At 42.8% G+C, this 13,314-nt stretch overlaps 1 protein-coding gene across 2 annotated transcripts in view; it reads right to left on the bottom strand.

Annotated features, from left to right (window-relative positions):
* LOC137379647 (adiponectin receptor protein 2) overlaps positions 1 to 13,314 on the bottom strand; it is a 120,848-nt gene that overhangs the window by 5,761 nt on the left and 101,773 nt on the right. For both annotated transcript variants that reach the window (XM_068050774.1, XM_068050773.1), the window contains 2 exons: positions 8,030 to 8,216; positions 5,683 to 5,870 (listed from right to left, as the gene is read on the bottom strand). In XM_068050774.1, the coding sequence (XP_067906875.1) occupies positions 5,683 to 5,870; positions 8,030 to 8,216 (375 nt within the window). The remainder of the gene's footprint in view (positions 1 to 5,682; positions 5,871 to 8,029; positions 8,217 to 13,314) is intronic.

Raw genomic sequence — 13,314 nt, forward strand, 5'->3', positions numbered from 1 at the left:
CTTGTGTCCCCTAGTAACTGACCCTTCAGCTAAGGGGAACAGCTGCTCCCTATCCACCCTGTCCAGGCCCCTCATAATCTTGTACACCTCGATCAGGTCACCCCTCAGTCTTCTCTGCTCCAGCGAAAACAACCCAAGCCTATCCAACCTCTCTTCATAGCTTAAATGTTCCATCCCAGGCACCATCCTGGTGAATCGCCTCTGCACCCCCTCCAGTGCAATCACATCCTTCCTATAATGTGGCGACCAGAATTGCACACAGTACTCCAGCTGTGGCCTTACCAAAGTTCTATATAACTCCAACATGACCTCCCTGCTTTTGTAATCTATGCCTCGATTGATAAAGGCAAGTGTCCCATATGCCTTTTTCACCACCCTATTAACCTGCCCTTCTGCCTTCAGAGATCTATGGACAAACACGCCAAGGTCCCTTTGTTCCTCGGAACTTCCCAGTGTATTCCCATTGAATACTTCTGTGTCACATTACTCCTTCCAAAGTGTATCACCTCACACTTTTCAGCATTAAATTCCACCTGCCACTTTTCTGCCCATTTGACCATCCCATCTATATCTTCCTGTAACCCAAGACACTCAACCTCACTGTTAACCACTCGGCCAATCTTTGTGTCATCCACGAACTTACTGATCCCACCCCCCCCCCCCCCCCCCCACATAGTCATCTATGTCGTTTATATAAATAACAAACAATAGGGGACCCAGCACAGATCCTTGTGGTATGCCACTGGACACTGGCTTCCAGTCACTAAAACAGCCGTCTGTCATCACTCTCTGTCTCCGACAGCTAAGCCAATTTTGAATCCACCTTATCAAGTTACCCTGTATCCTGCATTTGCTTTCTTGATAAGTCTCCCACGTGGGACCTTGTCAAAGGCTTTGCTGAAATCCATGTAAACTACATCAACTGCACTACCCTCATCTACACACCTGGTCACATGCTCAAAAAATTCAATCAAATTTGTTAGGCATGACCTCCCTCTGACACAGCCATGCTGACTATTCCTAATCAAATTTTGCCTCTCCAAGTGGAGATAGATTCTCTCCTTCAGAATTTTCTCCAATAGTTTCCCTACCACTGACATGAGACTCACTGGTCTATAGTTCCCTGGTTTATCTCTATAACCTTTCTTAAATAGTGGGACCACATTAGCTGAAATGTCTACTTCTGTTCCTATGTTCCTATAAGTGAAAATTTGCACTGGATTACAATTCTGGGTAAATTCTACTACTGGAGACCAACACCATATATATACACTTCTATACAGCTCACGCAGGATCGTTGTAAGGATCTACACTACAGAGATGTAGATACAGATGAACAACAATGTTAGCAACCTGGTGATCAACTGTCACCAAAAAAGACTAATTTACTCTGCTGGTTAGACATATCACTTAAAATAGGGTCAGTATTTATACTGGGGCTCAATTGCGACAATGCTAAACAGCTTGAATTCTTATAAGAAACCAGGGAAGCAACTGGAAACAAAATCCTCCCTAGATATTACAGAAATAATCTGATCAAACATAACTTATGCTATATAGATTTTAATCCATTATAAAGTGGTTGGTCTGATAACTTTAGAATTGGATTATGGCTTATAGGCCTAGAGACCTAAGTGATCAATGTTTATGAATTACAATTGGCCTAGATACACTAGGCATGGAGCACTACCTCAAAAGATGGTGTTTAGCTTGTCTTCTACAGGTAGCAGCACATCTGGTGGCCAGTGTAAACAGGTGTCATTGGGTGTGCATCATATTTTAGACTACCCAAACAGGCTAGAAATGAGGTTTTCAGTATGGTGACAGAGAGATCTTCTCCATCCACCTGATGACTATAAAGTAGTAAAATAAAGCACAAACAGGACTTGCTGCAGCACGGCTGAGTGGGAATTCATCCTGTAATGTAAGTGACTGACATCACAGCATTAGCAGTCTCAACACATTATAGAACCACTTTCTGCTTAATGTGGCTCTGTAATATAAAGGAAGTCTTGATTGGGCCAGTGTCCAAGTTGACTCATCTGAAAACTGTTTATGCTCTGTTAAGAGTCAGTTTAGGGAACAGAAAGAGCTCTGCTCTACCAAGTGTTTAGAACTCTATATAGGGTGAGCAAAACATCCAATCATCATGAGAATGAGATTTAGCTTCATGTCCCAACACAGCAAATGGAATACCAATTTAGGTTCATCGTAATGCCACTGTGGCAATTACCAAACTGATACTCAGCAACTCAGTTACACAAATAAAATACCACGGATGCTGGAAATCTGAAAACAGAAAGGTTGGAAATACTCAGCAGATCAGGCACCATCTGTGAAGAGAGAAAGAGTTAATGTTTCAGGTCTATGACCTTTCGGCAGAACTGGAAAAAGTTAGAGATGGAACAAGTTTTATGCAAGTACAGAGAAGGTGGAGGGAGGGGAGGAGAACAAAAGGGAAGGTCTGAGATAGGGTGGAAGACAGGAGAGATTAAATGACAAAAGGGGTGGATGGTGCAAGGCAAAAGGAATTGGTAAAGGCAAATAAGAAAAAGATGGGTATCTTCTTTTTCTTCTTCTTTGGCCTCCTTGTCTCGAGAGACAACGGGTAAGCGCCTGGAGGTGGTCAGTGGTTTGTGAAGCAGCGCCTGGAGTGGCTATAAAAGGCCAATCCTAGAGTGACAGACTCTTCCACAGGTGCTGCAGATAAAATTGGTTGTCGGGGCTGTTACACAGTTGGCTCTCCCCTTGCACTTCTGACTTTTTTCCTGCCAACTGCTAAGTCTCTTTGACTTGTCACTCTTTGGCCCCGCCTTTATGGCTGTCCGCCAGCTCTGGCAATCACTGGCAACTGACTCCCACAACTTGTGATCAATATCACAGAACTTCATGTCGCATTTGCAGACGTCTTTAAAGCGGAGACATGGACGGCCAGTGGGTCTGATACCAGTGACGAGCTCGCTGTACAATGTGTACTTGGGGATCCTGCCATCTTCCATGCGGCTCACATGGCCAAGCCATCTCAAGCGCCGCTGGCTTATTAGGGTGTATATGCTGGGGATGTTGGCAGCCTCGAGGACTTCTGCGTTGGAGATACAGTCCTGCCACCTGATGCCAAGGATTCTCCGGAGGCAGCGAAGATGGAATGAATTGAGACGTCGCTCTTGGCTGACATACATTGTCCAGGCCTCGCTGCTGTAGAGGAAGGTACTGAGGACACAGTTTTGATGCACTCGGACTTTTGTGTTCAGTGTCAGTGCGCCATTTTCCCACACTCTCTTGGCCAGTCTGGACATAGCAGCGGACGCCTTTCCCATGCGCTTGTTGATTTCTGCATCGAGAGACAGGTTACTGGTGATAGTTGAGCCTAGGTAGGTGAACTCTTGAACCGCTGCCAGAGCGTGGTCGCTGATATTGATGGATGGAGCATTTCTAACGTCCTGTCCCATGATGTTCGTTTTCTTGAGGTTGATGGTTAGGCCAAATTCGTTGAAGGCAGCCGCAATCCTGTCGATGAGTCTCTGCAGACACTCTTCTGTGTGGGATGTTGATCCAGCATTGTCAGAAAAAGAAAAAGATGGGTATAGAGATTATGTAAATGGGAATAGTAGAATCATCAACAGCTGCCATCCAAAAAAATGGAGGCAGAGGTTGTGATTTGAAATTGTTGAACTCAATATAGAGTCCAGAAGGCTGTAAAGTGTCTAACTGTAAGAGATAAGTATCCTTCCTCGAGCTTATGATAAGCATCTTTGAAAGGGTGTTGGAAGCCAATTACAGAGCAGAGTGGGAGCAGGGTGGAGAATTAAAACAACAGGTGACTGCAAGCTCTGGGTCACACCTGGAGACTGATCTGAAGTGTTCTGCAAAGCAGCCACCCAATCTGCATTTGGTCTCCCCTGTGCAGAGGGAACGGCATTGTGAAAAGCTAATTCAGTATAATAAATGGAAAGAATTACAAGTAAATTGCTGTTTCACCTGGAAAGAATGTTTGGGGTCCTGGAGATGAGAGGGCAGGTTTTGTATCTCCTGCGCTTGCAAGAGAAGGTGCACCAGGGTGTCACGGAGGGTACAGTCCCTTTGGAATGCTGAAAGTGGAGGGGAGGGGAAGATGTGTTTGGTGGTGACACCATGCTAGAGATCGCAGAAATGCCGGAGGATGATTCGTTGAATGTGGAGGCTGTAAACACTTAGTAATACTGTGAAAGCACAGACTGAATTTAGAAATCAACTCTATTTCACCTGAAAGGACTACTTTCTGAAGATGATCACTTGTGTTTACTTCTTCTGTCCACTCTATTTTCACAAGGGAAGACATGATGGGACAAATTGACTGTTCCATACTTCCATAATGATACTTCAGAGGGAATTCTACACCACAGTTACATTGCAATGAGAAATTGTAAAGCATAATATAGAACAAGGTTGACAGACACCATCAAGCACACAAGCTTCTTCCTTATTCCATGTGCAAGTATACAAGTGTTTTTATTAAATCAAATGCTTCATTTCTACCCTCCAGACCTCTCCAGATGGATGGGGAAGTCTAGAACAGAAATGTGAAAATCTTACTCCTAGACTGTGGGGTAAGCTAAGCAGACAGAGAAAAATTAATGGCACAACTGCCAGTCACACTTGCTATGAGATGCACTGCTACCTTCAGGCAACCAGCTAAACAGCATTTATTGAAGTAATACTCTGTGAAGTTGGGGTGTGCGACAGTGGCAGCAGAGAAATTTCATTTACACTACAGCTCTTTACTGAAGTTGAGGCAGGTGTTACTGATAAAAGTAATATGTTTAACTATTTTTTTTAAATTGCGTGCACCAACATGTTTTACAATGAAGCATGACACAGAAGTACAAAATGCAGCTGAGTGCTTAGATCATCTCTGTCCCCTATTCCAGTGTATAATGTGCTCGAACATTATTCCAGAATACTGTACAAAATTAAACAAAAGTATTTTTTATTCATTTACGGGATGCGGACATCAGCACGTATTGGCCATCACAAATTGCCCTTCAGAAGGTGGTAAGCCACCTTCTTGAATACAACTCAGTGGCTTGCTAGGCCATTTCAGAGGGCAGTTAAGAGTCAACCACATTTCCATGGGTTTGGAGTCACATGTAGGCCAGGTCAGGTAAGGACGGCAGATTTCCTTTCCTGAAGGACAACAGTGAACCAGATGGACTTTTACGACAATCAAGTAGTTTCATGGTCACCATTACCTATACTAGCTTTCTGTTCCAGATCCTATTTAATTAATTGAATTTAAATTCCTCAGCCGCCGTGGTGGGATTTGAACTTGTCTCTCTGGATCATTAGTCCAAGCCTCTGCACCACTAGTCCAGTAAAATAACCAACATGCTATCATACCCCCTGAAGTGACCTGATAGAGGTAGTTCAAAAATTGTATAGGACTTTGATACATTAAACTTGTTTAAACATTTCAAGCTTGCATCATGAATTAATAATCTCTCGAACAATTTTTTTTATATAGTCTAGCATTTTGAAACAAGGCAAAAAAACTAATGTGCCTCACCCAACCCAACTCCCCCTCAAAAAAATTTACATTTTCATAATAAATACTCTGGTGATAATATAACAGAAGACTCAAAGATAGGTAAGAGTACATCAGCAAACAACATTATAAAAAGTAGGATGAAATTCCAATTAACTTACCAGCTCGTACCCCTCTGTACTGTGGTGTTGCAAAATAGTCCCACTGGGAGACTATAATTGCTGTGATGCCAAGGACACAGACAACAAGCAAGTAAATGAAACATGGCTGGGGGTTACAGTAGAAGGAGTAATACAACCATGGCACAAAACTGCCCATTATTAGAAGTGCTATACCAGAATAGTCCAATCTGAGGAAACAAGAGAGGAACATACATTAGGTTCATTGTAGCAATGAATATATTTGTGTGCAAATGAGAAGCAAACACCAAAAAAATTAAAATAGGCAACCCATGAAAAAAACTCCAAATTCAACCACATTTTGCAGTGAATATTTCTAAAATATCTGGTTTCTAATCCTAACTCATTTTATTATCACAGTGGGAAAAAAATCAAGGTTCAAACTGGATGGGCTGAATTTTCTTTCCCCGCCGCTCGAAAAAAATGGCGGACCGCACGCACGACCCATGCTCCACCACGATGTAGCGCACAGCGGCTCATTTAAATATGCAGGGCAGTCACCCTCCCCAATCACATGGTGGGGTCAGGCCCTGTGATGCGTAAACACGTCAGCAGCTCTGCGCAGGCGCTGGCACCATTTTTAAAAGGCTGCCAGACCTGCATAGACATTGTAGGTTTGAACCCACCACCCCCCACCCCCCCGCCACAGAAAATCAATTTCTGACCAGTCAGCTGCCCCCCCAGTACACTGCAAATAAATGGTCACCCTGTTCCCCACAACCCCAAAACACTTCAACTGCATAGTTGACTCCACCCCACAACTGCACAAAGTGAGAGGTCACCCTTTCCCCTTCACTACACTAGAAATGCAGAGTTGACCCCATTCCCCCCACTACACTAAAATCCTAAGCTCCCCCTTCCCCACCTCGGTGGCACCAGCTTTCCCTGGACTGCAAAATGAAGGCAAGAGTGCCGCCCGTCACATGGAAGATCCCAGACAGCCGGTAAGATCGCGGGGAATTGAAGGTAAATGTATTCATGAGGTTTATTGTAATATTTAAAGTTGGGTCCCGTTGCTGGATGGGGGAGGGCCACCACAGAACCTCGCCGCCGCAAAAGCAGGCCCAGCAATCCTGGTGTTGGGCTCCGTGGTGGGCTGCTGCAATCTTCTGGCGCGCACACCCCCCCAACCCCATGGAGCCAGAAGTGGGAGCTCAGGAAAATTCAGCCCGAGGTTTCAACTTGCCATATTACAGCCTTATGTCAACATAGTGAATTAATGGCAGCTACTGAAATGTAGGCAAGTAGGAAAACTAAGATGTGAAATTTCTCACAAAAGGAGAAATAAGGCCATTAGAATCAAGATGTTGATGCCGACCCAAAAATAGTAGGCTTTAAAGTGAAAACAAATTTTGATGGCTCACTAAACCACCATTCACACTTAGTGACAAAGCAGTCAATAAGGATAGTCAGCCCTTTTCAATCAATGAAAACAAAAATTATGCTGGCAGTGGGAGATCAGTTTGCAGCACTCTCTGTATTGAATCTTACCTCACTGAACTTCAGTTTAAAAAAACTGACAAACCTTAGCGAGAAATCATGGTACATTGTATTAAATGGTACACAACATGCACGTTGGAGCTCATCATACTGAGGCATTAGGGCAGGAGGTAATGGTGACAGGCAAGACTACAATCAAATTTGCAGCTCCTAATCAGTAAAGCTTAGTGTTTACAGATTTTCTATGGAATAGGCCACAGAACAGTGGCAGTAAAGACCAATAAAAGACTCTTTGATGTTGGGGAAGGTCTATAGCTCAGCCCATTATTTTAACACAAATTAGGCAGAACAACTAGAAAGTAGCAAAGTTCCAAAAACACCCAAACATTTGTAATAGTTAAAATTTAGTTAATTATGCATGCACACCCAAAGGGGATTTTACTCTGCATGCAGCACTTACAAGTAGGTACATTAATAGTTCAAAGTTAATATTGGAAAGTTGGATTGAAAAATCCAATAACACCTCAATAACAGAACATTGTTCATGGACATCTAATTTCTATTGCCAGGCTTGATTAACTGCAAAATGTAAGATGATAGGTGCTCAATGCCCAAACATTTTTTTTCTTTTCTTGGCAGTGGGGAGAAGGAGGGGGTGAAGTAAGGGAAAAATCACAGATCATTGTGGAGCTTTTGTTTCGTCAACCACAGCCAAATGTTCTGCTTTCAATTCAAGGTAGATTTCAGAAAAAGAAAAGTGATCCTTAATCTGTTTAAAATATCCAGAATAAATATCCCTCAATTGTACAGTTCTCAAGTGCAATTTAAAATTACGAATACCAGGTTATCGGTTTACTTCAAAATTCTCATGTTACAAATGGTTACTTACTTGGAAAATACACGTGAAACATTTTCTGAATGGCAGTAGAATGTATGAAACAACCAAGAGAAAGACAGGCAAAGTATGGCCCCCAAGAAGAATGCCCCAAATACAACTTTCTCCTGCACAGGAGCCACAAAAGATATGTTCGGCCTAAACATGTAGAAAATTCCAAGACCCAGGAAAAAAAGACAACCTGAAAAAGAAAGGATTAATATGTATAGTAAACTGATGTAAACAAAAACACTCAGAAATAAGCAACGGATGGCACCATATATCAATGAATACTTTCTAAAGAAATAATTTAGTTGATTAACATTTTGTGGTACATAAACATTTTAGGAACCACATTTCATAGTTTATTGAAGGTAACATGCTTACTGAATGTAGAGGAGATAATGGACATGGATTTATAAGCACACCAGTAAAACAAATAGGGTAACTAGGTGGAATCTCTCAAATAGTTATACAAAAAGTTCAGAAATTGTGTTATTTAAACAACGCTTTTCACAGCAGAAGAAAAGTCTCAGAGCACTTAACAAGGTAAAAAGGTGAGCAATGACGAAAACATTGGGTGGAAAGTGACCCAAAGTCAGTTCATAGAGAAGATAATTTACAAGGCTCCTGAAGGCACAGAGGAAAGAAAAATAAGTTCAATAGAAAGTCAAAAAAACTGAAATTGCTGGAAATCCAAAACAAAGACAGAAAATGCTGGTCAGTCAGTATCTCTGGAGTTAACTTTCCAGGTGTAATTCTTCATCAGAACTGGAAAAAAAAATTACAAATCAACAGTATTTAAAAAGGGCGGCACAGTGGCGCAGTGGTTAGCACTGCAGCCTCACAGCTCCAGGGACCCGGGTTCGAATCCGGGTACTGCCTGTGTGGAGTTTGCAAGTTCTCCCTGTGTCTGCGTGGGTTTTCTCCGGGTGCTCCGGTTTCCTCCCACAAGCCAAAAGACTTGCAGGTTGATAGGTAAATTGGCCATTATAAATTGTCACTAGTATAGGTAGGTGGTAGGGAAATATAGGGACAGGTGGGGATGTTTGGTAGGAATATGGGATTAGTATAGGATTAGTATAAATGGGTGGTTGATGTTCGGCACAGACTCGGTGGGCCGAAGGGCCTGTTTCAGTGCTGTATCTCTAATCATAATCAAACAGAATGAAGGGAGAGAAAATAACACATACGAGAGAGGAAACCTGTAAAGGTCTTTAAAGACAAGAAATAGTTAAATGGTTGAAGTGATTAGAGACATTTAAGAGACACAGAAAACATGAAATAGCAGATGCAGTAGGCCTGACCTGCTGAGTATTTCAGATTTCCTGCATCCGCAGTACTTTGTTTTTGTGTTAGAAGGTAAGGAAGGTCTGAAATGGAAACAGGAAAAGCTAGTAAATCGGAATAGAATCCAGCAGCACGAGAAGAATAAATGGCAGACACCAAGGATGCAGACTGCCCTGCCAGCACAGTATTCCAATGTAGGCTCCCACCCAAGCTGAAGCTATTTGGAAAAAAAAATACATCAAGGGGCTTAGTGACTGAAGGAACTGATGGCGTAGCAGGCAAAGCAGGGATCAAACAGCAATTCGGGGCAGATCAGTGGAAAGGGATCCATGACGTTTCATTAATCTAAGTTCTGATGACGACAGCATCATTATTTTCATAGGTCCTAGCCCCAAGAAATATCAGGTTAGTTCTTTATTTCAGCTACTAAATATTAAGAGGCACAGTAATTAACAAGGCCTTGTAAATAAAGATGACAGATCTCTGCGTATTACTTTTTCATAATGATAACAGTAACATAGAAGAATATGGTTTCGTAGTTTTGTTGTTAAAGAGAAGGCATCAATATTATCGAAAAACAGAAGGTGCTTTATCGACAATTCATTTTAATTCAGTTCAAACACTGGCTCAGATAGGTTTTACAAACGGATTCTCTTATGGCTCTACAGTTTAAATATTCGCCTGATATCTGACTATCAAAAATAGATTAGTCAGTCGCTCTCATTTGCCGACCGTGGGAACTTGCTTTACACAGGTTGGCTGCTGCAGTTGCCTACATCACTAGTATGATTAGGCTTTAATAGTAATTACTTGGTTGTGAAGTACTTTAGGGATATCACGAGGATGTAATTAGATGTTTATATAAATACAAGTTATTTTCTAACATAGTGCTACAATTGATCTCAATGTTTCCTTGCTGGAAAAGGGAGAAACTGGCTAGGGTGTTTTCTTCTGCTATTCAGTAACCCCCTCTCCGAACGTTCACCTGTGTAAGTGGCCATGTTTCAAGTGCAAGTCTAAACTACTTGACTGTGAAAGGCAGTGCAGCTGACTTCAAGATATTCACTTTCCAGCAGGGAAATTGGAATGAATCAAAAGTAAAAACCTTTGGTTATTTTCCTTTCACTAACCCTGGAATGCAGAGGCTAATTGTAGCATTCCCAATTACCGGGCCAGTTGAGAATAGCAGATTTAGCACAGGGCAGAAAATGAACGTGGGACCCAAAGATCTGTTTGGTTTAACTCTCAAAACAGTAGTGCCTTTACCCATTAGGCCACTGGTGTTAATCTGTTAATTGCGTATCAATGGTTTGATTATATGTAGGTGAAGGGTGTTAATTGGGAGTCTGAGTTCAGCACTTATAAGCAGACAATCAGTGAGACTGGTGGAGGGTTTGAGTGAGGAGCTATATGTTTGTAATCCTTTTACACTGCACAATAAATGTGAAACGGAGTAAACAAGCTTTCTGGAGTTTAACAGTTGGCATGCATCTATGTGCAGCAATGACTAGCATTGACTTATATGGGTTTGCATTCACAATTCTAGAGTCTCATTCACCTTTCAACTAACAGTAAAATGGACCAGAAACAATGTATCCACTTTTTCATTTGTTAGGAAATGATGCAAAAGAATGAGAAAATCAAGTGCCACGAAAACGTGCTATGTTGAATGGTGGCTTTTTTTTTTATCCGACTGAAAACCTAAATATTAAACTGGTGAAGACGAACCACTCAAACCTTGCAAGCTTTGAACTCTGCCTGCTGACTGTGATCACCAAGGCATATCCCCTGCTGCAGACTGTAGCGATCAGTGGTTTAATTGATTTATGTTTGATTGTGTTAGTCTGTTCACCGAACGATGTCCACTGTGCTCAATTACTTAAGCCTGAGGATGGAGCTAGTAAGTTTTGAGAAGTTTCCAAACAGAGCAGACAGAGACTCCCTTGAAGGAAATCAGCTGCATTGCTGCCTCTTGGAGAACCAGCGAATCTGCTGTCTTCAAATCGGAAGCCTCAGGACCACCAAAGGTAAGTTGTGCGACCACCGAATTCAGCCTGAAGCCAGCAGAGTCACCAACCTCCATAGATTGTATGCCCCTTTTATTTCTCTGGACTCTAATTTGACTAATCTATCCTTCGCACTCTGTAACCTATTTCACGTGTGTGTTTGTGTGTGCGTGCGTGTGTGTGTGTGCGTGTGCGTGTGAAAGTTGGAACGTAGTTTATTATTTCACTTAGATCAGTTTAAGTACAATAAAGCGAACCTCGTTCTTTGTTAAACTCGAGAAAGCCTGTCTGATTGGCTCTTTTTGTGATCACAGCTTGTAAACAGTAGAACGCTCACTGAATTGGCACTTTGGTGCGAATCACCCCATTCACACTTTTTAAAAAAACTGTCTTGGTCAAACAAGGAGAGGGAAAAGAGGGGAGCCCTTTGACCCCATCCTTACCTGATCATAATAGAAATTTGGGGGGTCTAGGAAAGAGAGAGAGGGGAACGGAAGGGAGACAGAGAGAGAGAATTCCAGGAAAGGGAGAAAGAAAGAGCTTTCCAGAAGGAGAGGTAGGAAGGAGAGTTAAGGCAGCCTGACATGAATAGGGGAAGATCCAAGTGCCCAGTGAAGGCACCACTAGTGAGGGAACTACCCCTAGCTCAGGACAGAGTGCAGAGCTCTTCAAGATTAGATTAGATTAGATTAGAGATACAGCACTGAAACAGGCCCTTCGGCCCACCGAGTCTGTGCCGAACATCAACCACCCATTTTTACTAATCCTACACTAATCCCATATTCCTACCAAACATGTTCCTATATTTCCCTACCACCTACCTATACTAGTGACAATTTATAATGGCCAATTTACCTATCAACCTGCAAGTCTTTTGGCTTGTGGGAGGAAACCAGAGCACCCGGAGAAAACCCACGCAGACACAGGGAGAACTTGCAAACTCCACACAGGCAGTACCAGGAATCGAACCCAGGTCCCTGGAGCTGTGAGGCTGCGGTGCTAACCACTGCGCCACCCAAGATCTCCCAATTGATAGCAAAGTTCAATGAGGGGGATGTGGAAGCATTTTTCATCTCACTTGAAAAGATTGCAAAACAGTTGAAGTGGCCATTGGAGGACTGGACCCTGCTACTGCAAAGCAAATTAACAGGAAAAGCCCATGAGGTTTATTCCCTATTGTCTGATGAGACTTCATCAAAATATGAGATGACCAAAAATGGTATCCTGAGTGCATATGAGCTGGTACTGGAGGCGTACCGCCAAAAATTCCGAACTCTCCAAACGGCCTGAACAAACTTACATAGAGTTCAAAATGGTTAAGCAACTCGCTTTCAGCCAATGTATACAGTTGCTTAAAATAAAGTCCCCCTTTGAAAACCTCAAGAGTGGTGATCCTCCTTGAGGAGCTCAAAAACTTGCTTCCCCTTTCCATAAAAACCCACCTTTATATCGAATGTACGTCCTTATTTCAGGACTGGTAACTGTGGGGATTATCCCTAGTTTACCTGTTGTCAGGGTCGACCTGCTCCTTGGTAATGACCTGGTGGGGGTGAAGGTGGTAGCTTCCCCAGTGGTCTGAGAGAGGCTGAACAAGGTCAGGGAGACAGAGCTGTTACAGGAAAAGGTCCCTGATGTTTTCCCTAACTGTGTGGTGACCCGATCCATAGCCAAACAAGCTCCGTCACAGGAGGCTGAACTGGCACTGCAGACAGATGATCCTGCAGTCTAACTATCCGAAACCTTGTTTGGGAAGTTAGAGGAACCAAAGGAAGTGTTAAGCAGGTTTTCCTTGGCCGAGGCTCAGCAAGCCAACTCAGTGTTAAAAAAGTTAGCACAGACTGCCCAAACTGAAGCTGAAGGAAAGGGAGTTCCAGAGTGCTACTATTTAAAGAATGAGGTGATGAAGAAGTGGAGACCTCCTCACAGACCTACGAACAAAGCGCGGACAGTGGTCCAACAGGCAGGGGTGCCACTGAGGTACTGTAGGGAAATATTGAGAACAGC

This window comes from Heterodontus francisci, chromosome 18, assembly GCF_036365525.1.
Source record: "Heterodontus francisci isolate sHetFra1 chromosome 18, sHetFra1.hap1, whole genome shotgun sequence".
Taxonomy (NCBI): Eukaryota; Metazoa; Chordata; class Chondrichthyes; order Heterodontiformes; family Heterodontidae; genus Heterodontus; species Heterodontus francisci.